At 50.1% G+C, this 24910-nt stretch overlaps 1 protein-coding gene across 2 annotated transcripts in view; it reads right to left on the bottom strand.

The window, feature by feature from the left end:
* Nucleotides 1-24910, bottom strand: part of DAAM2 (dishevelled associated activator of morphogenesis 2) — a 517936-nt gene that overhangs the window by 211436 nt on the left and 281590 nt on the right. For both annotated transcript variants that reach the window (XM_069236334.1, XM_069236335.1), the window contains exon 5: nucleotides 5849-5943. In XM_069236334.1, the coding sequence (XP_069092435.1) occupies nucleotides 5849-5943 (95 nt within the window). The remainder of the gene's footprint in view (nucleotides 1-5848; nucleotides 5944-24910) is intronic.

The raw sequence follows: 24910 nt of genomic DNA, 5'->3' as shown, positions 1-24910 counted from the left end.
CCCAGGCCTTACAACCTCTCTGCATACACATTTGTATGGGCACTTCTCACATTCCGCTTAAGGTGGTCACTCACAGGCCAGACTTTTCGCTCAATGTAATGGGAGGAAGATGCAGGAGTTTGGTACATGGCGCGGGATGCAGGGAGGGCTCATCAGGGACGCCACCTGCATCTGGGATGGGATCCTTGGTGCCCACGATGGTCCCTGATGGTCAAGGGGCCGCTCCTCCGATCTCACGCCGTACTATTTGATATCCGTGGTCCCGCCAACGCAACCTACCAGGGATGGACACCAAAAACGCGAAGTATTGAATTAGTTGAGACTTGTAATAACTATTTCAACACCTCACCATCAGGAGATTTTATGAACTTGAAAACAAGTGCCTAGAAGTGGCCAGTAGTCACTGGCTGTCGTTGGGACATGGCCAAGGAAACCTTGGCGGCCAAGAACCAAGGCCCTCATTTACAAGGGCATTGTGCCACTGGAACGTCACTTTTACCGATCCCCCGGAGGCGTAATGCTCTCCCCATATTTACAAGGCGACATTAAGCCACTTTTTGTGGCTTAACGCCACTTTGTAAATGTGGACCCTTTACAGGCATCACTTTGTGTGAAAGGGGCGTGCAATGGGTGTTGTTGTGGGGGTTCCACCGCAACACCCATCGGATTTTGACTCTGCCCCAGATTTACGAGGATTCGTAAACCTGAGGAAGCACCAAAAACTAACGCCACACCAGGGGTGGTGTTAGCACGGCGCAACAAGGAGAAATGCCTTTATTTCTCCTTGTTTTTGTTTTTCCTATGTGTGCTGCATTCTACAGCGCACATAGAAAGAGCAAAACACCATAAATGATTGTTTATGTGCAGGAAGGTGTCCCTTTCTGCACATAAATAATCATTAAATAATGACGATTTGCTACTCCTATGTGTGCTACATTCTCAAGCACACATAGAAGTAACAAATCATCGTTATTGATTGTTTATGTGCAGGAAGGGACACCTTCCTGCACATAAACAATCATCCCCTGCAATGGAGGCACCCTTGCACTATGGTGCAAGTGTGCCTGCGTTGGTGCTAGGCAGCTGATTTTAGCGTAACGGAAAACACATGGTGTGCCGTAGTGTAGTAAATATGGCGCATCCCTGCGCTCCTGAAATGACGCAGCACTTCCAGATTTGGCACAGCGCCACACTGCGCCACTCCTTAGTAAATGAGGCCCCAAGTGCATTGACACATCAGGAGCGGTGCTCCAATGATGCTTTGAACCAAGAACCCTGCTGGAAGTTACTGATGACCAATCGCAAAAGACCTCTATAGGGTCTAGATGCATCATTTGATTTTTTAGACACTGGTGCTCAACTCTCCTGTACTGCTTCATCACTCTTGCTCGTGTCTTCTCCTAGCTATTTGCCCCCATTTTTGATTTCCTTGCTTTTCACTCGCTCTCACTGTTTTCTCCTTGTTTTTTCCCTCGATTTTTGTGCAGCCTCCCCATGCTACTCCGGACTATCACCTCACTTCCGGAATTCCGAAGGCCCCTCAATATCTGGCTGTTTGAATTAGCCTCCGGGACCTGCAAGCGCCTGGATACCCTGTCGGGTGATTAGCCGCACTTCACAAATCCTGATTGATTGATTGATTGACTGGTTGGCGTCTTTGTGTGTCAGCGCAATAAAAATGGAAATATTTGGTGGAAACAATTATAAAGGAAACTGACACAAGTAAGGAATGTGCTTTAAAAATATGCTTTCAATAAAACGCAAACTTGAGGAATGACATGGGTCTTTTACCATCTCACCATCCGTATTTCCTTCCACGCACAGTTCCCATGGGACGTACAATATTTGCCACAAAGACACATCACAAGTCAATCGAACAACAATCCAACATGTTTCGGCGCTTTGATCTATTGACAGTCATCCGCATTCTACCACACTCAATGGTGGCTTTTATCAGAGTACTAACTTTGGGGTCCTGCACTCAATAAAATGGCCTTTTTTTATTTATAGATGTCAAACTATAATTCAATAATCCTTTGGGTTTTCTCTTTAGGGGCCTTGTATAATCCTCTCTTTCAGTGAATGCTCAGGGCCCCAGAAGGAGCCCTGAACACTGCACTCATTTTGTTCAGATTAACATTCTTCTCACGTCTGAGATTCAGCCTGAATTCATACAGTATTAGAGGCACGCAGAAAATTGCTGGACTTGTCCTGCTATGGTGACTATCGCCTATGAAAGGGAGGGGACCCCCCACTGGTCCCCCAGTGGTATACCAAAACTTAAAGAGGACCCCTGCAAAGTACCTATAGGATGCCCCCTTCCCCCTGGACTCACAGGGGCCTGTCACCCGTGCATAGTGTACTGTGCTGAGGGCCCCCCGGACCTCCGCCCCCTGTATCTAAGGGGCTGCGGAGGCCTTTGTTATGCCCCATGTTCCCCCCTTAAAAGGAAGCAAGCTGCTTTCGGTTTGAAGAGTGTACAAGACAAGATGGCGGCCTTGGTGTCTCCCACACAACGCACTTCCTGGGGGGTCTGATAAACGTACATTTAACTCAGATGGCAGCCTGTGTAGAGCCTCGCTCTACAGTAAATGAAATAAACATGAGGAGCTTCACTACCAATGCAGTTCAACCACAAACTGCACCAGTGCCACTGCCCACCTGCCCAACACTCAATCAATGCCCACCCACCACAGAGGCACATCACACCGCTTCCCACAGCTGTCTCTGAACCTGGTCATGGCTGTGACCTTTCGAAGTAAATCTCAGGGCCAGATTCCCTAACATGCACTTGCAATTGTGGTGGGAAATTTAGCACCAACCGACCAATGTAACACACAATTTTTGCAATGGATGCTATATACAAATAAAAAATGTGTTAGTCAGTGCAGATTACCTTTTATTTTATTGCTTGGTCCCTGCAAGTGGTTGGTAAATTCCAAGTTGCAAGTGCAAACAGTGTGTGGTGCGGGCGGAATTTACATGCTCTGCCCCCTGGTCCAGGTTTCCGTATTAAGCTGTACCTGGCTGAAGAGCCCTAACTAGGGCAAAACCTATCCCAGGATGCTTGTTTCCAGATCAGGGAGGACCTGGCTTCACAGTTCGGGCTGGACTGTTCCAATGAGGAGTAGGGTCATGACTGATTTGCATAAGGCTGGGTCCAAACTGAGGTGGCAGGGTGGGCAAAAACTATGGATTGGGATGCGCACCAAGCAACTGCCATTAGCTGAGATTAATTCAAGCATTCCATCCATCACTTTGTTGTGTCTGCATCTGGATTTCGGAATTAACACAGTTCTCAAAGGTTCATTTTGGCCAAACAAGGAGTTTCCATCTCCTCCCGCTCACAAGCTTCATTATGTAAGACAGTGGAAGGTTCACACTGCATTCTTGCTCTATTGTGCAAAGTGGAAGGGAAGCATTGAGCCACCCTGGCAAGATACACTGTCAGAAGAACCGTGAGAGGATGGACCAGTTAGTGATTACTGCATCCGTATTGTGCACATCAGTGAGGAGAATCGTCACAAGGGTGCAGACAGCATGATCTGCCAGGCTCACACTGCACGTCTTGTCTCAAGAGGATGAGGTCCAGGCAGCTGAGAGATGGGGCAGTGATCCGAGGGAGCAGGGGCTGGATCTGTGGGCCTAAACTGAGAAGCACCTTCTGCCTGTGCACACTCCCCTGGAGTCGCAGTGAAGACGGATAGGTCCATGAGTGAATCTGCGGCCCTGTTAGGGGTGCATCAGGTAGCAGGAGCTGAGCTCTCCAGGCATCGGTAGGTCACAGAAAGGGTCTTGAAGTGACTGCACTGAAAGGGAGCTTGCAAGAGTCCAGCCTGTGGTGGTCCTCTTCCTGCATCCAATGGGGAAGCGAGGATGGAGGGGTGGTTGATGAAAGAGGCGGGTGGCACATCCATGCGTCTGGGATGCAAGTACACGACAAGGAAGATTCTGGCCTTGGTTCTGTTGAGCTTGAAGCTACTCTGCCCATCCACCCATCAATGATGTCCACATTTGAGGCTGCATCAGTGAGGGTGTTGAGCAGAACCGCTGACCTTCAGCCTGAAGGGTGGTCTTGAAACAAAGGAGACGAGATGTGATGACATTTAGGCAGACATGCGGTGCCAAGGTGTTTGAGTCTGGGTGGATACAGTGAACCATCCTAGAGAGAGAGGAGGGTGGATTTAGACCCATGCCAGGTGCAGAACCTCAGCCACCAACACATGGTGAACATTCATGTAGCTTCAAGCCAAGTGACTACTCTCTCTTGGGAAGTTTTGAGCATCAAGATGATCAGCGTGGCAGGGAGAGATGGCGGTGAAGGCTTGTTTAAAGGGGGAGCACATGTCCAGTGTCTAAAGTTTGGTTACCAGTCCCTGTATTGGGCAAGGGTTGGGCTGGACGAGCAGTGTCTGCTAGGGCTGCTGGACAAAGACTGTACTTAGCAGTGCACAGTTGCTGTGCAGACACGTCGCCGAATATTCCAGCTTCTGCCAGCCATCACCCAGGTGAAGGGACTGTGGAAAGCATCCATGTAATTCGTACACAAAAGTGCTCGCGGTTTACTACACCCAAGTCGTCAAAAAAGTATTGACAAGTCAGATTGCCTCTCTCTCAGACTCCAAAAATCATTTTCACTAGGAGTGAACACTCTCCCACCCTCAGGTGGCATGCTTCATCATTGGGATCCTCCTCATGCCATAAATCCGTTATCAGGGTGTGGGCTACAACCCCCAAAGGGAGGAGCTCTTGAGACTGGGCCCCCCATGTGTGCAATGGTGTAGGTAAAGGGCAGAGTGCAACTCACAGGGTGATAAGAATGTGAAAAAACCCAACACTTCCTCCTGGTGGAACTAAGTCTGTCTTTATTAATGTCCCCAGGGGGTAGGATTAAAAAACTACGTAAAGGGAAACATTCAACCTTAATGTGAACTTTTGGTTATTTTTGGTTATTTATCCAGTGGTTTTTGTAGCCCAGATTACCTGGCTCGAGAAAAACAAGTGTTCTCTAAAGGCAGGGGCTGGACATGTCCTGGACAGTCAGTGCTGGCTCTGTGGTATGCAAGTGAAGGAACCAGGTTGTCTCTACAAGTGACAGGGCTAAGCCCTTCACTGTCGGGGCAAAATATTACTTAGCTAATAGTGGGAAAAATGCTGCCACCAGCCCTGTGGCTGGCATCTCATTTTCAAACATCCTGGGCACAAATACGTATATAACACGTATAAGTTAGGGGTGTGCAAAGTTTTTATTACACAGGCATCTTGTAGCTTGTGGAGATTTTGGCTTCCTAAGTGTATGCCTTGGTGTAGTTTTTTCCTACAACTAGCGATGTTTATTAGCAAGTAGTAATCTTGTTTGGTGCCCTCCTCCCGCCCCATGACCTCCTCCTTGCATTCCCTCACTATCACTCGGCAAAAGTGCCCCTCATCTCTCCATAGCCCCTCTCTCACATACATTTCATTTGTTTTAAATCACAGGTAAAGGCTGGCTTTACTAATCCACTCAGCTACCCACATAAAATACAGATCTGTTCTTTGCAACAGGCACATTAACCGTCTGTGCTACTTTACAGCGAGTCAATGGCCACTGGACAAACTCTGATTTCTCTCCCTAGCAGGAACATTAATCACAAAACTTATCTTGACATTTTTATTCCAGCCTAAAAGCTGGACACACAAGAAAGTTTGCAGCAGGTGCTCTTAAATCAAAGTTATTGCTAAACACAGCGCCTCTCCCCCCCGAACTCTGTGCTGCCCTGTAGGTCTTCGCCCGGTGCTGCAGCACTGGTCGCACCCCCCTAAAGCCGGCCCAGTGCTAAGTGTGCAGACTGCAAAGTGCCCGTCTTACCTCATTGGCTGAGTCCGCAGAGCAGTTTTCAAGTCTTCAACAACTTTATTCCTCACTTCCGTGTCTTCCTCATCAAAAGCATATAAGGTCTGCATCTAGGAGGAAAAGAGGCATGGAGGGATTAGGGCAGCGAGGGCACGATTCCAAGACCAAGAGATCCAATACAGTGAGGTGTACCCCTGGCCTGCCACTCACTCTGCCCCATGTCAGGTGCCCTGGTGTGCTCATGCTGTCTGATGCTCCAGTTACTAACCAGTAATCTTCACTACTCCGACTCCAAGTCTTCCCCTATACAGCCCTAAGATTCCCACCCTCCCACCCCTTGGGAGTTGATTATATTTTGTTATTATTTGTGTGGTTTGCTTGTTACTCCAGGATGTTTGGTGTGACTACTTCCTCTTTGTAGTGACACCTGGGTAATGGCAGCCATTTTGGGGAAGTATTTCGAGTTGGCTAGTGAATAATATCTGCTAGCAGGAGATGGGCTCTCACGTGTAAGGACTGCATCGGGGAAAATGGATGAGGAGGCAATGATGAGGAGCTCGCACTGCAGGGAGACTCTCTGGTCCATCAACACTCGCAAACACAAAACATGCACACGACCTCATGAAGCTGCATTTGTGGCCTTCACGTGAAGTCCATCTCAATCAAGGCAAGGCCCTGGGAGAAACACTGCATTAACTTAGGTATGTGGGATAGCACACACCTGACCCCGAAGAGGCGTGTAGTGCTTTTTAAAGAATGTGTGCACTAAGGCTTTGTGTGCAAAACAGTGTGGTTTAACACATAAAGATATCACGACAGGAGCTCAACTCACAATTTTAATATTTCATGAACAGATTAATCCTAAATCTATCATCCAGAACATTCCCTTTGGAGAAGTGATCCGTGCTACGAGGAGCTGTGGTGAGGTACTGGGATGTAAACGTGCGCCTATGGTGGTGGTAGAAAGACTGTATGCCAGGGACAATCACAAACATATAGCAGTAGTGAAAGACAGACTAAGAGCACAGGCCACAAGCAGATGGTGTCTTTACTAGGTACATTAACGCCACTGCCATTAGCTACAAGACTCCAAGTGGAGTAGAAGCTACTGACACAAGTACCCCATCTTCTAGCATCGCAAATGCTGGTCGCGGTAGTAGTGTTACTGCTGCTGTTTGTTAGAGCCTCTACCTCCACCTTTCATCGGGGGACCACACAGGCTTCCTGGTGTCAGTACCTTCAAGCACAGGGTGAGGGATCTACAGACAGTATCCACAGATCTCCAACACAGTCCTCTCCAACGACCAGGTGTATCCGAGGGCAAATCCTTCCGTGTTCCGAAGACAGTGGCAAACTTTCATTTCAACCAGTCTATTACACTGCCAGCTTTCTTCCCTCAGCTTTACCCTTCAAAGGGAGAGGGCTACCTCCTCTGCGGACACGCAGCCATCATGTATCATCTTCCTCATGACTCATGCTTTCCATCAGCATCATCAAACCACAGACGGAGTGTGTCCTGCATGTGGCCGCTTTCCCATCATGCTCATGGTAACCAGACAATGGTCATTTCAGGTAACAAACAGTATCCACTGTTTGTGCGGCTCACACGGAACAGTCCAATAGCCAACATGTTACAGTACGCATATCATACCCTACACAGCCCAGGTATGTCATCCAGCTGGTTATCAGGTGGTTCGCAAACAACGTGCACAGGCTTTGAAGACAGCACAGGGCACATATCCAACACGACGCAAAACCAGCCTATAACATGTAGTGATCTATCACCATGGGCACGTCAGTACTTACCCCATAAAAATCTGTACCTTAACGCTGATTAGAACACTGGAATCTTGGGAGCTCCAAAGAACTCAATGGGGTAGCTCCAGGCTTATAAAGGCCGGTGGAAGCCCGGGGCTCGAACATTCCAATATTTCTCTTTTTTTAATTTAGAACATTCTACCCTCATTGAGTGGAATGTTATAATAGCCTTATAGGCCTTCTGCCTTGGGCTATACTGGTGGTTAATGGCCCTCTTGGTGGTGATAAACACCAAACCTAATACTCTAGACTCAACTCCTGAATACACTGAATGAGATCCGGGTAAGACACCTTTCTTTTGGGCACTGTGCTGGTCTGGCCAACGTGGAAGCTCCTAGGAAAGGCTTTCATTCCCACCCTATTTGTCGTACACCGACAGCATAAGACAGCCGCCTAAGTATGGCTAGAGGGACAGAACTTGACACCAACACATCACCACAAGCGCAGCCAAGACTTCCAGCTGGCATGGTGACCTTGGAACCGCACCTGTGGTAGAATGTGCTGTATGCCTATGCAAGTCAGATAACATAACCAGAGAACCCTCTCCCACCTTGGGGCTAAGAGACAACTGAAGGCCGTCCCTGCTGATTGAGAATGTTTCATAAACTGATTAACTGGTGTTGAGAGAGGATGGACCCCAGCGCTGTTCATTGGTCCGGCCCTGAGACTAGATCAATGACTCTAGTCACTGATAAGACAGAAGTGTAGTGTCCTGCGGGACACGTTCTAGTATGTAGCCCAGTACTGTATCACCAGCCACTTCCTTAAGGGCTGGCCTTGATACTCACCCCACACCCATCCATCACAGGTGTCTTCAGTCAGGTGACCCTGCCAATAAAAGCACCCAGGCACACATGCCCTGGGACAGGTAGCAGTACCCTATGTGTCTGTGTGGCTTATTTATATAGCATGTGGGCCCACAACACCATATTGGTGACGAGCGGGACTGACCCTGTGTGACTCATGGTTGCAGGTGTGCTGTGCCTCGAGGGGTACATATAGCACAAGGTGCCCCCACACCTGCCGTCTGCAAGGCATTGCCCTGTAGCCCCGCCTGCCGTGAGCCAGCACGCTGACTGACCCAAAGAGAGGAGTGAGCTGAGAAAAGCGGGTTATGTGCCAGAACATGGTGCCCCCAATGCCTGAAGCGTGCCGCACCAGCATAGAGAAACCTCTCCTGCATCTGCAACACCCGTATGGGTGACAAGGCCCAACATCGGAAGGAGACGCGTACTCGCGTCGTAACTGCTCCATGCACTGACAACGCCATTCACGCCAATACGGCATCATCTTTACTTAAGAGCTGAATCTAACAGACGGGTTTACATTTCTCCTTACTGATTTTGGACGAAGATCGCATTAACCATGACCGTTGTTTCAATAACAGTCGGCTAACATGAAATTTCAGAGATTGGTCTACTTAAAAGCCCCGAAGAAGTCGTTTGGGATTTTAAAAGGAGATTTCCCTAGACGAAACACGTGTTGGCAGAGAATTTGTCACCAATTTTCAATAATTGTATCAAAATATAAATTCAGGCAGAGAATTTGTCATCAATTTGCAACAATTGTATCAAAATATAAATTCAACACCACGAAAAGATCTTCAGTTTGTTGTAATTTTCAATTCTTGTTCAACTTCATTATTTTCATAATTAAATTATGAAGCCATTTGGCAACACTACGGTTGGATAAATGTTTAATATGCTGTATCAAAACTCTATTGTCATTTGGATCATGTTTTGTTTAACATTTGTAAATAATTTTTTTGATGAGAGAGTTGCCACGTATTGTGTTTTCTCCAACATCGGAAGAAGGCTGCCACTGATCAGCTGGATACGCACTGAGTGCTGCAGGAAAGACCTGCAGCGGCCCGGCAAGCGAAGACGGTCAATGGCTCCACCCCGCAAGCTGAAGGGTAGAGCAGGGCTTGTGCCAGGTCTTGTTTAAAAGGCCTACCATCACCCACTGGGCCGGGGTAAGAAGAGCGCTACATCTTCTGTGCGGCAAGAGAGGATCCTCCCTTTTGAGACTGCAAACGGGGAAAGGAGGAAAAGCCGGGACGAGTGCCAAGAGTGCTAAGTGGTGCCTGGTGAAAGTCTGCTGCCGCTGCAGGGAGAGAAGGTGACTGTTTGCCTACCACGGCAACATTGCATGGCCAGCCGTGAAGAGACGTGGGTCAAGTTCTAGGAGCGCCGCACCAGGCACACAGTCCTACAACAACCAAGAGCACAGGCCGCCCAGTAAGCGGCATCAGTGGTGCAGTAACATAGAAGAAGCATTTGCAATGCAATAGGGTCTCGCATTTCTCCGAGTTACAGCTATTAGCAGTTGTAAACTCCCAATCGGATTTTTCTTGCCACATTGAATGGAAAAAAACAGCGCGATCGCGCTTCTATGGTTCTCTCGTAGTGAAACCTATCAGTAAAAGTGCAATTATCTACGTGACCGGCAAAAGTGCAATTAACTATGTAACGGGGTCGATGTTATGCAAAGTGATCGACTTCTGCCAAGCGAGATCGCGCTGCGAACCAAAGATAAAAAGTAGTCCACAAACCTGACGGGAAACAGCGAGCCTCGCATGTTTTTAGTACTTGGTCGCTGCGCTCGAGGAGGGCTAACAACCGGAAAAGGCATGACGTATGCGTGCCTTCCACTAATGAAAGCAAGCAGATTTGAAAAGACACTGACAGGACATGGACGGGGCTCCAATCCCTTTTCTAACTACTACAGGGTCTCACAAGCGATACGCATGCGCAAGAGCATGCGACGCAGGCTCGACCCTAAAAAGGCACACCGCTGCACATCCCAGATACCAAATATAGCCCTTGCCCACTGGTGAAGAAAATAGGAACCACAGCGCTAAGAAGGCTGCCGAGGGCCCGCACAGATATTGCAGCAGCACCGGCACAGGCTAACCTGTAAGTGGCTGCCAGACCGGGGTTAATGTGGTGAAAAGAGACGCCCCCAATCTGCATCTTAAGTCCCCACGTGGCCGGCAGTTACAAGGAGATTGCTGCGGCAGGGAAGGAGTGACTGCAGTGCCACCTAGCCACCACAGCACATTTAGCAAGGGAAGAGAGGGGCCCTGATGCGCCATACTGCACTGCCCGCAGCAGCAAAATCACGCACAAACCAGAGCTTGCACCCACCTTGCCCCCGAATGAACTGTACTGATCTCCGTGAAGGTGAAAGAGAGAAACACGCACAGGCCACTACCAGTCAGCCACCACAATCAAGAGACTGGCCAAGTGAATGCCACACGCCCCATGTGAGCTGCTACCGGTCTGGAGGGGAGAGACTGGTAATCCCGCAAAGAGCCCCAGGAAGCCCAAAGCTGCCCAGCCAAGAAAAGTCCAGCCGAGGTAATGCAACAAAGCTCAGCCAAACCCCAAGCAGCAAAGACAGCAAGCCATGCTAGACTGTCAGCAAGCCCACAAAAGGCACGGACCGTCTGCCACCACTGCAATCGAGAAGACTGCCCCGCACGCCCCTAGTAGTGAACGACCACCACCACAAGCAAGAAGAGCCGACACGTCAAGTGCCAGCTAAGGGCACCCACGAAGAGACTGCCTGATAGCCACCCAACTGCGTGAATGGGCACAAGCTCAGGGGGCACAGAGACAATGTACAACTGCACCAGAGGAGTGTAGGAGACATCCAGCAGCACTAACTGGGCCCCTAGTCCAGCAGAAGAAAGGAAGGGTGCCCCAAGAGGGTGAGAGGCAATGCCGCACAAAAGTGGCCACGCTAGCTGACAGTCCCAGCACCGAATGGCCACCGTTGGCCGGTCAATGACAATGCCACATGGAGTGACCAAGCCTGCATGGACAAGTGCCACGACGGTGCAGCCACGAGACGCAAGCACTACGACGCCCTCGTGCGAAGGACGAAGAAAGGTGATCCTGCGAGCAGAGCATCAAGAAGATCCCTGAGGAAGGGACAGGACCTAAAAGAAGTCAACGAGGAGAAAGAGACAAGTCCTGTGGACAGGACCTGAGAGAGGACCACGAGCAGAGTCAAGTCCTATCGACAGGACCACTACTGTGAGAGGCCGTGATGGAAGCAGATACACCGTCCTAGGAAAAGGATGAGACCAGCGAGAAGTCCATATGCAGTGAACATGCGACACGTGGCAGGGTGCCACATCACAAGGAGAGATCTGGTCAGAAGACAGAAGAGCGTGCCAAGATGGCACAACGCGAAAGAGAAGTGGAAAGGAGAAGGGCATGGCATGACGCCACGTCGCGGAGAAGAGAAGAGGAGAGAAAGGTGTGTGACAGACCTGTCACACGGAAGATCCTGCCAAACACAGGTGCACAGGGGGAGTGAAAAAATATATTCAAGATCGAGGACTCATATCACCACCCGAGAGTGCATCCATCTGCACAAGCCAACCAGTGGGGTGCAGCGATGACACTGGAGACAACCCAGCAGGAGTACAGAACGCAAGCCGCCTGCATGCACAACCCACGTACCTACCCCACGCTTCACAGTGCAACCGTCCGGCCACCTGTCACCGGCTGCATGAGACAAATGACATCCCTGGTAGCAACTGCTCTTAGCTATGAAGTCCCTTGAGTCATTCTCAATCCAAGCTAGTCCTCACCAGCTGCAGCACGAGTTGTCAAATGGTAAGAAAGTCATCATTGCCACATGCATCACCTGAACCACCTAAGGAGCATCTCACCACCAGAGTGCAGCCTTACGCCTGCGAAACATCAACACCAAGAGACTGACAAAGCATTCCTGGCACCGTGGAAGACCAGCCACCCAGAGACAATCTGTCGGGCCCCATGTGCAACTGGAGTCCTACTAGCAAGAGCAGACAGACCATGACACTTCCACCCTTCGTGGTTGCACGAGCGACTTGGCTTAGGCCTTGCTGGCTGTTATGCAGCAACCCCTTTGCGCGGTCTATAAGAGGCTTCCACAGCCCACGCTGCCCGTGGAAACCCAGCGAAAAGGGCCTCAAGGAAATTCCTGCATGAGGGAATCCCGGCACAAGAGATAACACTGAAACTGTTCCACCAACAGGTACCGGGAGGCACCGAGTCCTCAGAAGAAGATATCCAAACATCGCACTGTTGTCCCAGTTTTGACGGGTTTGCCTTTCACAGAGCCAGGGCGCCTCCAAAGAAACCTATGCGGTCCTGATGCACCCCTGGTTGAACAGTTGACACCAACCCCAGCACCGTGAGAGCAGGCAGGACTGAGCAGCTGCACATGTGTGAACTGGAACCCATCCGAAGTGCTGTTGAAGGATCCGGACTCTGTCCACACTGTGTTCATGCCCAGAGTCATCTGGTTAAGTTACGGGGGCGTGCCGTGATGCCCGGATGCTCCCAGCTGCACCTGTCCAGTGATCCTGTAATGTCCTGCAGACTGTCTGATGAGGCCGAGACTCAGTGGTGTTTTGTTGTGTTGTTTATTATTTTCCACTGGTTGGACTCTTTTTTTTTTTTTTTTATAAAGTTTGGGAGGGACGTAGAGTCCTGCCGGACACGTTTTAGTGTGTAGTCCAAGACTGTATCAGCAGCCTCCTTCTTAAGGGCATGCCTGGAGACTCGCCCAACACCCGTCCATCCCAGGTGTCACAAGTCAGGTGACCTTGCCAATAAAAGGGGCCGGGTGCACGTGCCCTGTGCCAGTTACCAGTACTTATGTGTTTGTGTGCCTTATTTATATAGCATGTGGGCCCGCGGCCCACCACACCACAATAAGAAGCTGCCGGTTGAAAGGCCCTGGACATGTTCAGTGTCAATGTACACACATACCGGGGACCTCGTTTAAAGCGCCTAGTAATCGCCTGCACATGTCCTGGCCTTGAGGGCACGTGACTGTTTACTTACACACTGCCAGGCAACAGTGTACACAACCCAGGAGTGCAGCAGCAAACCCTGAAGATAAGGGAGAGAGAGCAGGGTGGGTGCATGGAGGGGGCTCGGGGGGGAGGGGGGGTGCACTCGAAGGAGTACACTCACTGGGAAGAAGAGCTTTCAACCATGGGCCAGTGTGGAGGGTTCGAGGGGGCAGAGATGTGGTCATCTTAGACACAAATCTGACCCAGCCTCTCATCACAGTGCATGCACGTATGGCAGCCTGCATGTGGTGTGTCTGTTCTTCACGCAGTGTGTATGCGCACATGTGTGTATGCATGTATAACAACTTGTGTGCAAGTTGTCTGCCTGATGCGGCGTGCATGTGTGTATGACAACTTGTGTGCAAGGTTTCTGCATGATGCGGCGTGCATGTGTGTGTGGCAGCTTGCGTGCAGTGTGCAGCATGCAGCGTGCATGTGTGTATGACAAGTTGCGTGCAACGTGTCTGCAAGATGCAGAGTGCATTTGTGTATGACAACTTCCATTTAGTGTGTCTGAATGATGCAGAGTGCATGCGTGTATGACAACTTGCGTGCAATGTGTCTGAATGATGCAGAGTGCATGCGTGTATGACAACTTGCGTGCAATGTGTCTGAATGATGCAGAGTGCATGCGTGTATGGCAACTTGCGTGCTTTGTGACTGTGAGTGATGCAGTGCGCGCACGGATACATGTGTGCGTGAATGCATGCACGGGCATAAGTGTGCATGCATGGATGACAACTCGCGCACAGTGTGTCTGTGCATGGGTGTATGACACACTACGTGCAGTGTGTGAGAAAAGTGTGCGTGGTGCGTGTGCATGACTGTGTGACATGAATGTACGAGGGTATCTAATATTTTATATAATGGACCATGACCCACTGTCTGTAACAGAACAATCCTCCCAGACCCCTCAGATATAAGCATGACGTGTCTCTAGTTGTGCGTGTGTCGGAGGACAGTCTTGTGTGCACTGGTGCTAACACCGATGCTGTGTGGCCGGAATCACACACCAACTGACCACAAGATCCAGTCAGATGTGGCAGCCAAGCACAGCAGACACTCTGCACTTCACTGCACACACATGGCCGTCTCTGCCCAGTGAGGACAGTCACGCACAGTGCCCTGACCCCTGCAGATCTGTCCCTCACGGGGCCCTGCTCACTGTCTGCAGCTTTAGATGGTTCTTTGGTAGGAGACAGTGCTTAACTTGTAAATAAAAACGTGTCGGTGCCCAAAGCCCTCCTCTTAAACGCGCGGCTGCTGCAATTAAATGTGGGAACACGGAATACTGAGGGGGCGTAATCCTGAAGCCATCTCGGGCCTCTTCAATCCATTTACAGCCACTCCCTGCCCCTTCAGATATTTCCTGCAGCTTTCTGCTTTCTCCCTTTGTGACGATTTTTCGTTTTTCTCTCCCTCCGTCTTTCCCGTATGTGTCTTTTGCTCGCAGCAAATGTTTGAGGCAGAGGAATAAAAGCCGGCTCTCAAAAATAAGGGCCGGTGCTCAGCACCGGAAAGAATAAGCACAAATTAAGAACTGGTAGGAGACCTCCTTCGAGCAGGATAACTTCCCTCCTTGAGGTGTGACTCCTGAGGTGGCCCTTCCTGGCGCTCTTGGGTACACGCGCATCCCACCCCATGGACCAGCCTTCTCATCCCATGTAGCCTGCTTCCCAACCCTCTCCTCTTGCAATTGGGCCACACTTCGGTAAGATCAATTTGTCATCTCCCCTCTTCTGGTGGCCTACACGCGACATGTCGGCCGTGTGTATTAGTGCGGTGAGATCCCGCCAAAACGCTTCCTTAAAGGTCTCCTCCTCTGCATACTGAGGCGTGCAGGAGTGCCTGGTGTGACCAGGTGTTCCTGCACTTGAGAACTAACAGCTTAGCTGGCCCTGGGCCAGGACCACAGCTCCACCATGACTCTGCGCGCTCCGAAGAACTAACAAGTCAGCCATGGCTGCCCGACTCAAGCACATTATGGTCCCAGTCCTGGATTTAACTTTAACACATCAGTGCTAGCAAGTTAATCAGACTACGGGGTTCAGTTGAAAGGTTGTTCCATCATGGCCCAGGACTGGAGACAAGTGAGCCCTGCAGACATGGAGAAGACGCAGAGGAAGAGACCCAACAAAGACCGCAGAAGTTGGCCCGTTCCAGATAGCAGCGGGTACTGATGGAGACCAGTAGGGGCCACTCAACTCTTCTTGCAGAAAGCATCCTCCCCTCTCTCAGCTGGAAGGACCTCAGATCTAAGCACTGAATCACACAAAAGAGCTCTTCTTCCCACAGCTGGGATGAGAGCTCAGCTTTGCTCTAGGGAGGGAGGAGGCTATCTTAAATTCTCAGTGAAAGTTATATGAAGTCTGGCAGAAGAAGGCATTTCCTTCCAATGGGTTGACTTGACACAAAGCGCAACTGTTGGTTGGTGGGATTCAGGCTGGAGAGGGGTTTCATCGTTCGCCAATGCGTTCTCTTGCCAGGACCATAGAGAGAGGCTCCGAGAGGAGGCATTTCTGATCTTCTTTCAGTGGACGATGAACATACAACATGGAACACAAATGAGGTCACTAATAGAGGGCCGAAATCCCTTAGAAGACTTTGGGCCTTATTTATATCTTGGCGGACGAGTTACTCCGTCACAACGGTGGTAGATAGCCCATCCGCAGAAATCTAAGTGAAGTTATTTCCTATGGGATTTATGTTTCGGAGGACGGGATATCCTTCACTGTTGTGACAGACTAACCGTCCACTGAAATGTAAATCAGGCCCTTTTTGTGAAAGATAAGATTCCTGTGGTGAAAGAAGCTTCCGGAGTTGAAGGGGTAGTCCTCTGAGAACATCTTTTCTGTAATCAATACTTCATGGCTTTCTTTCTGAAATCTTAAAATGCCTCGCTGGACTTGTGCATAGAACGGAGAACTGTGCTGGTACCAGAGTGGCAGCACTGGTCGAGTAGAGAACTTTACGTTCTTGTGATGCTGACGGACGCAAACTACTCTTTTGACGAGCCAGTGTACTAACGCAAACTAAGAGAGCACATGTAAACACCTGTTATATGCTAAGGGCTGGTCCCAAAATCTGAGTGACAACCCAGAAAGCCAATGTCTGAAGGGGGCATGTCCTAACAAGAAGCTGGCTGATGCGACCTGATCTAAATCCCTTATCGGCATGCAATATGTTGGCTAGAACGTGTTGTCTGCTGACACAAGGTCTTTCCGGGCGGTTAACGCAAATTTTAGGGGACTAGTTTATCATGAAATGGATCTATCTACATGTATATTCTTTGTTAAAGAAATCTCAAAATGGTCAGGGGAGGAGGGCAGAGTTTGGGTGTTACTATAATTTTATGGGCTACCATCGCCAGTCCTTTAGAGATGCTTGAAGGCCACATCAACAAGATATCCAGCATGAATTTTCATGAAATATATTGACATACAATACCTATAAAAAGGACTCCTTTACATGAGCAGTGGGTATCCTGCAAGGGTGACCTGTTGTGGTCCCAGAGAATGAGAGAGGGCCTCCATTTTCAGGCCCTCTTCGGTGACCATTCTTGAAAATTTTGAATGAGTCGCCCTGGAGGTAGCAGGAATATCTCAGACCTTTCACTTGGTTCTGAACACATCAAGCTGAGGGAGTCGGACCAGCGCATTTACACCATTTTGGTGTCTGCAAGCAACCTTTAGCTTTCATCCTAGCTCCGATGTCCATCTGACAGCTGATCTGATGCGCCCCCGCTCAATGCTTTCCCTCCCTTTTTTAAGGCACACAGGACTAGTGTGGTCAGGGCTTCATTCTTCTGAACTTTTACTTTCCCTGTGTATCTTCCCCTCTCGCCATCTTTTTCACAGTTCTCAGCCCAAACATTTCTCATCATACTTTTCCCCGTGATATTTAGGTCTTCTGTCCATGTACACCCATGTTCTCCTTTCAGAAACCATGTACCACGCTCTAGGCGGCTCACCTCCTTCCAACCTCTCGTCACTCCCACAGCCTGCCTTCCCACCCAACCACCCCTTGAATTAGCCTGGCTTCCCTCCACTGAGGAATTCGATGACCGTGGATCGCAAGGGCCTGACTATGGCACCCCCAGGTGGTTGCATCGCTGAAGGCATACAACAGAGCTACTGAGGTGGTTTGCAGTGATAAGCTGCCGTGACCCACCAGACTCCCGCGCTCAGCCGTCCTAGCCCTTGCACCCCCACCGCATTCGCCAATGCCACAGCGGAGGTCGTTCCTTCTCCTACCTCGCCACCAAGGCCTGGAACGACCTACCCCTCTACCTGTGAACATCACCCTCCCTGGCGGAATTCAGAAGGGACTCAAGACCTGGCTTTTCGACTGAGATCAGCGAAACCTCAGCACCCAGATGCCCGCAGGGGTGAAGAGGAGCGCTTTATACATAATGACTGATAATGACTGAAAAGCTCATCTCTGCGTATTACCATACAGCAAAATACTTCCGAAAGTGGCGACCAACTCCACAAGACTTGCAACCTCCCTGACAGCTGCCAAACATTCATGACATGAGAGGCGAGGTGGAAGGCCGAAGCACGGGCGACTCCCGTAAAGGCTGGCTGCTCCATATTAAAATATACACTAGGTTTTCTGACTGCTAAGGTGCAGATGGGCATGCATGAGTGTGTGCTTCCTCACCCTTGATGAATATGCCAGGGCAGTTATGCCAGTGCAGGGGGTGGTCCATTTCTCCATGCTCTTGCTTTTGTCTGCCCCTGGGCGCTGACTCCAAGGACCATTGGACGTAGTGATGTAACCAACAAGTGCATGAGACATCTTAGAGGGCTAGCAGACTCACGGTGAGCAGTGTGACATGTGAAGGTTGCATATAGGTGTTGCGTCCTCCCTTAAAGCTAAACATCTCACTTCTAGGTTCTGCGAGGGGCTCGGGAGGATTTACCGCTGCTGTGAACGTCTGGCATTACTGTGGCGCAAAATATTCTGCAAATCCAACTCGCTGCCCTCCTATTGACTGCTGCATGGAGCCCGATGTCAGGCGTGACAGTGCTGTGTGACGCGCAGGGATTACCACAGCAGTGTCGCCCCTGGTGTTGGCGGCCTTACAACACAATGACATGTGGCTGACTGGCTGTGATGTGTGACGGTGTGTACGTGAGTATGTGTGCCTGCTCTCTCTTGTAGATATGATTTTTTAAAACATGAATTTAGAAACATTCCTGTGTCCGCGCCCTAATGACAATGGTATTAGTCAGTTGTCATACACTGTAATATGTGGCCTAGTCTCTTATGATACATGATGCAACATTAACATGAAACAATGTTATTTTAGATGAAATCCAACACAAGATGTCTTTCTACAGAGCGCCTGTGCGTTTTAAGGTGCACTCATAGGTGATCATGAAGAAAACAGAGGCTTGGTGAAATAAAATATTTGCCCAGGATCAGACAATTGGTCATGCAGAGAAGCTGGAAATGGAACCAGGATTTTCGCCTTTGTGTTGTGCAGTTCAGTCCTTGGGACCGTGTGGCTGCCTCGCTCGTGCCGTGGAAGTGAGTAAGAACGTTTAAGCCCCACCACTTTCCGAAGTCACCAGCCACTGCTCCCTGATGGTAACATCAGACCCCCCAGACATTAATAAAAGTACCCAAAGTTAGAGAGAACCAGCATTCCGCTCATTTGAAAGAAGCATCCAATCACAGGTTTCCCCTCTGAATGCAAGGTCAGCCCACCTGGCCACCAATGAGAAGTCCTCAATGGAGTCAGGCAGCGTGACGCACCAGATGAGACACAACTGAGTGAGTCTAATCACTGCTGCCAGGTGCTCCCTCCCGGCCCCACACTTTGTGTACACTTATGTATGATTTACATACAGTGGCCAGATCTGGACCTCTTCTCTTGTATTCTTACTTTGGGTCCAAATCAATAACATTTCCTTCGAAAAAGCAGAAATGTACTCCCTTCGATTTACAACTTTTTTGGTGTAAATTTGTGACTGTTTCATGAGAAGCTTGGACCCTTTCAGATCCCCGGGTTTACTCACATAGATACTCATTTATGCACATGGTAACATGCAGGTGTCAATTTAGCAACATGGAAATGGGATGGTTGTTAGGCTGAGCATAGCAGCGTGCGAGGGCTGCTTTTGCGACGTGTTGGTATGTATCTGGTATGTATCTGAGGTAACTCGAGTCCAGGGTTTTCCTTTGAATTCTGAGAGATCTAGTTTTATTTATTCCACTATAAAACAGGACTACAAGTCCCATAATTCAAAGGAAAAAAATATGGCCTGGAGCAGCACATCAGGCATGGACCTGGAAAACTTAGCAGGTGTGCAAATACCCCCTCAGATTGATACAAAAACCTTACAAACAAGCAGATATAATCACCACGAACATAACACACCCTCAGGCGCACAATATCGCATAGTAAACCAGGATTTCATAAAATATAGAAAAATCTTCCCCTCCGGCACAGCCACCCATAGACATACAATACCACAATGACATCCTTAGATCAAACTCAGACAACTTTCAAACCAACACCCCGACCCCCCATGTCGAACCTCCGCACTGTCCAATGTGTCTCCTAACCACACACAAAGACCAAAAACACGACAGTATCAAATGGTGGTTGCTCCACTCAGACCTATGCCCTTCCCAGGTCTGCACAGACAGAGCATGGGCTATGACGTCATACCAATGGGAGTGACTCTATACAAATGCACATAACATAACATAACCATACTGTATGTGGGGATCAGAAACATTGCGGATGCAGGAATTGCATGCATCCGTATGGGGAAGCCTAAGGCCGCCATCACATTCCCGCTTCCTTGAGAGCGTTCAGCCATTTTGGCAGTCGGCCACGGAACAGAAAAAAAATGTTTTTTTTTTACTTTTCCCTCAACAGCCAACTAAATGATCCCTTTGGAAACATGATATAACCCTTCTTTCATTCCCCAAGCCCCTATACGTGAACCGAAACAATCTGCGGCCTAAAGAGCGGCTTTCCACGCTAACATAAATTTTCGAGTCGCTGTGATGGTCAGGAGCTTGTAAACCTCCTCTCTTTCCAGCTGTGAGCACCTCCAGCCCTGGAGATCCTGTCATCAACCAACTCTGTTTCTTTTCAAAGAGTTCACTCTATTTCTGTCTTCGGGCGGGCGGGTGCCAAACCCGTTCCCTTTGCTTGAGTAGGATCCAACTTTGCTATTCTGGGCCACAAAATGCTCCTTGTTCTCTGGCCCGCCTCCTGTCACCCGCTGCTGCCCTGTCGGCTTCCCTCGCTCTGCGTTGGCTTCCATGCAGAAAGTTGACTTTGGCCATAAGTGGAACATTCCCAGGGTCCCGCTCTCAAAGCGCTAGGGATATTGATCTGTCCATCATGGCCAAGTTGTTTTTCTCTTTCAGATGAGTGAATTTAGGAAACGAAAACCATCTCTGAGTGCCCTGCATCCCTCCTGCCCCATATTGTCAATAGTATGAGATGCAGAATAGTGTCCAGGCTTTTCCATAAGTGAGGTCCGGCTAGCGTGGTGAGGTTTAGACACGAGGACGAGGAACAAGGATTAAAAGAAGCTCGACATAACAACTTATCCCAAAGAACTCAAATTAGAACATTAGCCTTTGGCTCGGGCCTTTAACGCTGGAGCGGGCCTTTAACGCTGGAGCGGGCCTTTAACGCTGGAGCGGGCCTTTAACACTGGAGCGGGCCTTTAACGCTGGAGCGGGCCTTTAACGCTGGAGCGGGCCTTTAACACTGGAGCGGGCCTTTAACGCTGGAGCGGGCCTTTAATGGCCGGTATAGCCCGCTACGGCACAGTAAATCATCGCTGCTGCTCCTTCACGTGGTGCAGAGGGACGGTGTGCAGCGAGGGACAGACAAAGAACAATAAGGAAATCTAACTCATAGGGAAAGGGATAGAGATTTATTGAGGGGTCGTACACAGGCGAACGTCAGACTAAGGGGGAAAGAAATGAGACGGGGAAGTAGAGTGTATGGATCAGAACATGCACTTGGTTGGAAGCTCAGATATGATGGGAGGGGATGAGATCGAACACAGGAGGAAGACAAAGTAGGGCAGAGAAGGGAAAGAGGAAGTTCAGACCCACGTGGGGAAAGGGACATGTGGGGGGAAGATGGATGACATCAGACATACAAGATGTTGGGGGATGAAGTACATGGAAAGGAAAGAGAGATGAGGGAACAGGTGGAGGCCGGGCATATAGCAAGTGAGGTATTATAAACTGGTGGGAGAACTTTTTAAGAATCTGAACCTGTGACTTTCGCATGTTCTCAGAAGTGGGTACATCAGTCTGTGCTCGTCATTGAGGGTTTGTGCAATGGTTGTAGGTTAGGCGCAGACAGGAAGAATCAGTGCGTCCCTCCTTCCGAGGAACAACACTGGAGATGGCTCCAAGTGCAGACACCGTTCCAAGATGGCTGTCAAACATTACCACCAGGCTATTTTTCAAGGCAGCCCTTTACAGTCTGGGGTTTCTGGTCTGGGGACTGCTCCTTCCTGTCAGGTGGCTGCTGTTCTGCAGGTGGCTCCTTCCTCTCAGGGGCTCCTGTCTAACAGGATATGATGCGTCTCTGGTCAGTTTACAAGTTTGACTGAACTCCTTTGACTTGCTCCTGCTATTGGATTTATTGATCCTTATTCTGTTCTCCTGGCTTTGGTACTACTTCAGTGCCACAGACTCCAGTACTGCTTCAGTGCCACGGACACCAGTACTGCTTCAGTGCCACGGACACCAGTGCTGCTTCAGTGCCACGGACACCAGTGCTGCTTCAGTGCCACAGACTCCAGTACTGCTTCAGTGCCACAGACTCCAGTACTGCTTCAGTGTCACGGACACCAGTTCTGCTTCAGTGCCACGGACACCAGTACTGCTTCAGTGCCACGGACTCCAGTTCTGCTTCAGTGCCACGGACTCCAGTTCTGCTTCAGTGCCACGGACACCAGTACTGCTTCAGTGCCACGGACACCAGTGCTGCTTCAGTGCCACGGACACCAGTGCTGCTTCAGTGCCACAGACTCCAGTACTGCTTCAGTGCCACAGACTCCAGTACTGCTTCAGTGTCACGGACACCAGTTCTGCTTCAGTGCCACGGACACCAGTACTGCTTCAGTGCCACGGACTCCAGTTCTGCTTCAGTGCCACGGACTCCAGTTCTGCTTCAGTGCCACGGACACCAGTACTGCTACAGTGCCACTGACTCCAGTACTGCTACAGTGCCACTGACTCCAGTACTGCTTCAGTGCCACAGACTCCAGTACTGTTTCAGTGTCACGGACACCAGTTCTGCTTCAGTGCCACGGACACCAGTACTGCTTCAGTGCCACGGACTCCAGTTCTGCTTCAGTGCCACGGACTCCAGTTCTGCTACAGTGCCACGGACTCCAGTACTGCTTCAGTGCCACGGACTCCAGTACTACTTCAGTGCCACAGACTCCAGTACTGCCACAGTGCCACGGACACCAGTACTGCTACAGTGCCACGGACTCCAGTACTGCTTCAGTGCCACGGACACCAGTACTGCTACAGTGCCACAGACTCCAGTACTGCTACAGTGCCACAGACTCCAGTACTGCTTCAGTGCCACAGACTCCAGTACTGCTACAGTGCCACAGACTCCAGTACTGCTTCAGTGCCACGGACACCAGTTCTGCTTCAGTGCCACGGACACCAGTACTTCTTCAGTGCCACGGACACCAGTACTGCTTCAGTGCCACGTACACCAGTACTGCTTCAGTGCCACGGACTCCAGTACTGCTTCAGTGTCACTGACTCCAGTACTGCTTCAGTGTCACGGACACCAGTACTGCTTCAGTGCCACTGACTCCAGTACTGCTTCAGTGCCACGGACACCAGTACTTCTTCAGTGCCACGGACACCAGTACTACTTCAGTGCCACAGACTCCAGTACTGCTTCAGTGCCACGGACACCAGTACTGCTACAGTGCCACGGACTCCAGTACTGCTTCAGTGCCACGGACACCAGTACTGCTTCAGTGCCACAGACACCAGTACTGCTACAGTGCCACAGACTCCAGTACTGCTTCAGTGCCACGGACACCAGTACTGCTTCAGTGCCACGGACACCAGTACTGCTACAGTGCCACAGACTCCAGTACTGCTTCAGTGCCACGGACACCAGTACTGCTACAGTGCCACAGACTCCAGTACTGCTTCAGTGCCACGGACTCCAGTTCTGCTTCAGTGCCACGGACTCCAGTTCTGCTTCAGTCCCGCAGACTCCAGGTGTGCTGATGTCCCTCAGACTCCAGGTGTGCTGATGTCCTGCAGACTCCAGGTGTGCTGATGTCCTGCAGACTCCAGGTGTGCTGATGTCCTGCAGACTCCAGTTCTGCTTCAGTGCCACGGACTCCAGGTGTGCTGATGTCCCGCAGACTCCAGGTGTGCTGATGTCCCTTAGACTCCAGGTGTGCTGATGTCCCTCAGACTCCAGGTGTGCTGATGTCCTGCAGACTCCAGGTGTGCTGATGTCCCGCAGACTCCAGGTGTGCTGATGTCCTGCAGACTGCAGGTGTGCTGATGTCCTGCAGACTCCAGGTGTGCTGATGTCCCTCAGACTCCAGGTGTGCTGATGTCCTGCAGACTCCAGGTGTGCTGATGTCCTGCAGACTCCAGGTGTGCTGATGTCCCTCAGACTCCAGGTGTGCTGATGTCCCTCAGACTCCAGGTGTGCTGATGTCCCTCAGACTCCAGGTGTGCTGATGTCCCTCAGACTCCAGGTGTGCTGATGTCCTGCAGGCTCCGGTTCTGCATGGACGTGCACGCTCACCCGAGGTTTGCCATAGGTTCTTCCTGGCAGAGCCGGATGCTGTATGTGAAATCATACACAGGACATCTTAAAGGTGACAGAAAGTACTGAAATCATAAAAGCACATCCTCCTTTGGATTGAATTTGTCTTCTTCAAGCAAACATTAACAGAGAGTAAGATGAGCGTTACAAGGGCCATCTCATGTATACCGAGGGTCCTCTGAAGGCAGGCAGTGGGTGAGCGCATCTGTCCCCGTACCGGTGGTTCCTTGTGTCTGCAGCAAAGACCCCCGGCACCTCATGGTTGGTTCAGCGGAGCAGGGGGACCAAGGCAGAAGGGAGTGGTGTCCAGGTCACCGAACAAATAGGAGATGAACCAGCAATCCTGCAGACGCAAGCCTCTGCAAATCTTACAGCACCTGCCATGAATGATGTCCAGCGTTGACCATGAATGATATACTGTTTTGACCATGAATGATGTACCGTGATGACTATAAATGATGTGGAGCATAGACCATGAATGACTTACAGCATTGGCCATGAATGACTTCCAGTATTGACCATGAATGACATACAGCGTTGACCATGAATGACTTCCAGTGCTGACCATGAATGACTTATA

The sequence above is a fragment of the Pleurodeles waltl genome, chromosome 5 (assembly GCF_031143425.1).
Source record: "Pleurodeles waltl isolate 20211129_DDA chromosome 5, aPleWal1.hap1.20221129, whole genome shotgun sequence".
NCBI lineage: Eukaryota > Metazoa > Chordata > Amphibia > Caudata > Salamandridae > Pleurodeles > Pleurodeles waltl.
The sequence above is the reverse complement of the archived record's forward strand: the minus strand, read 5'-3'. Positions and strand labels throughout refer to the sequence as shown.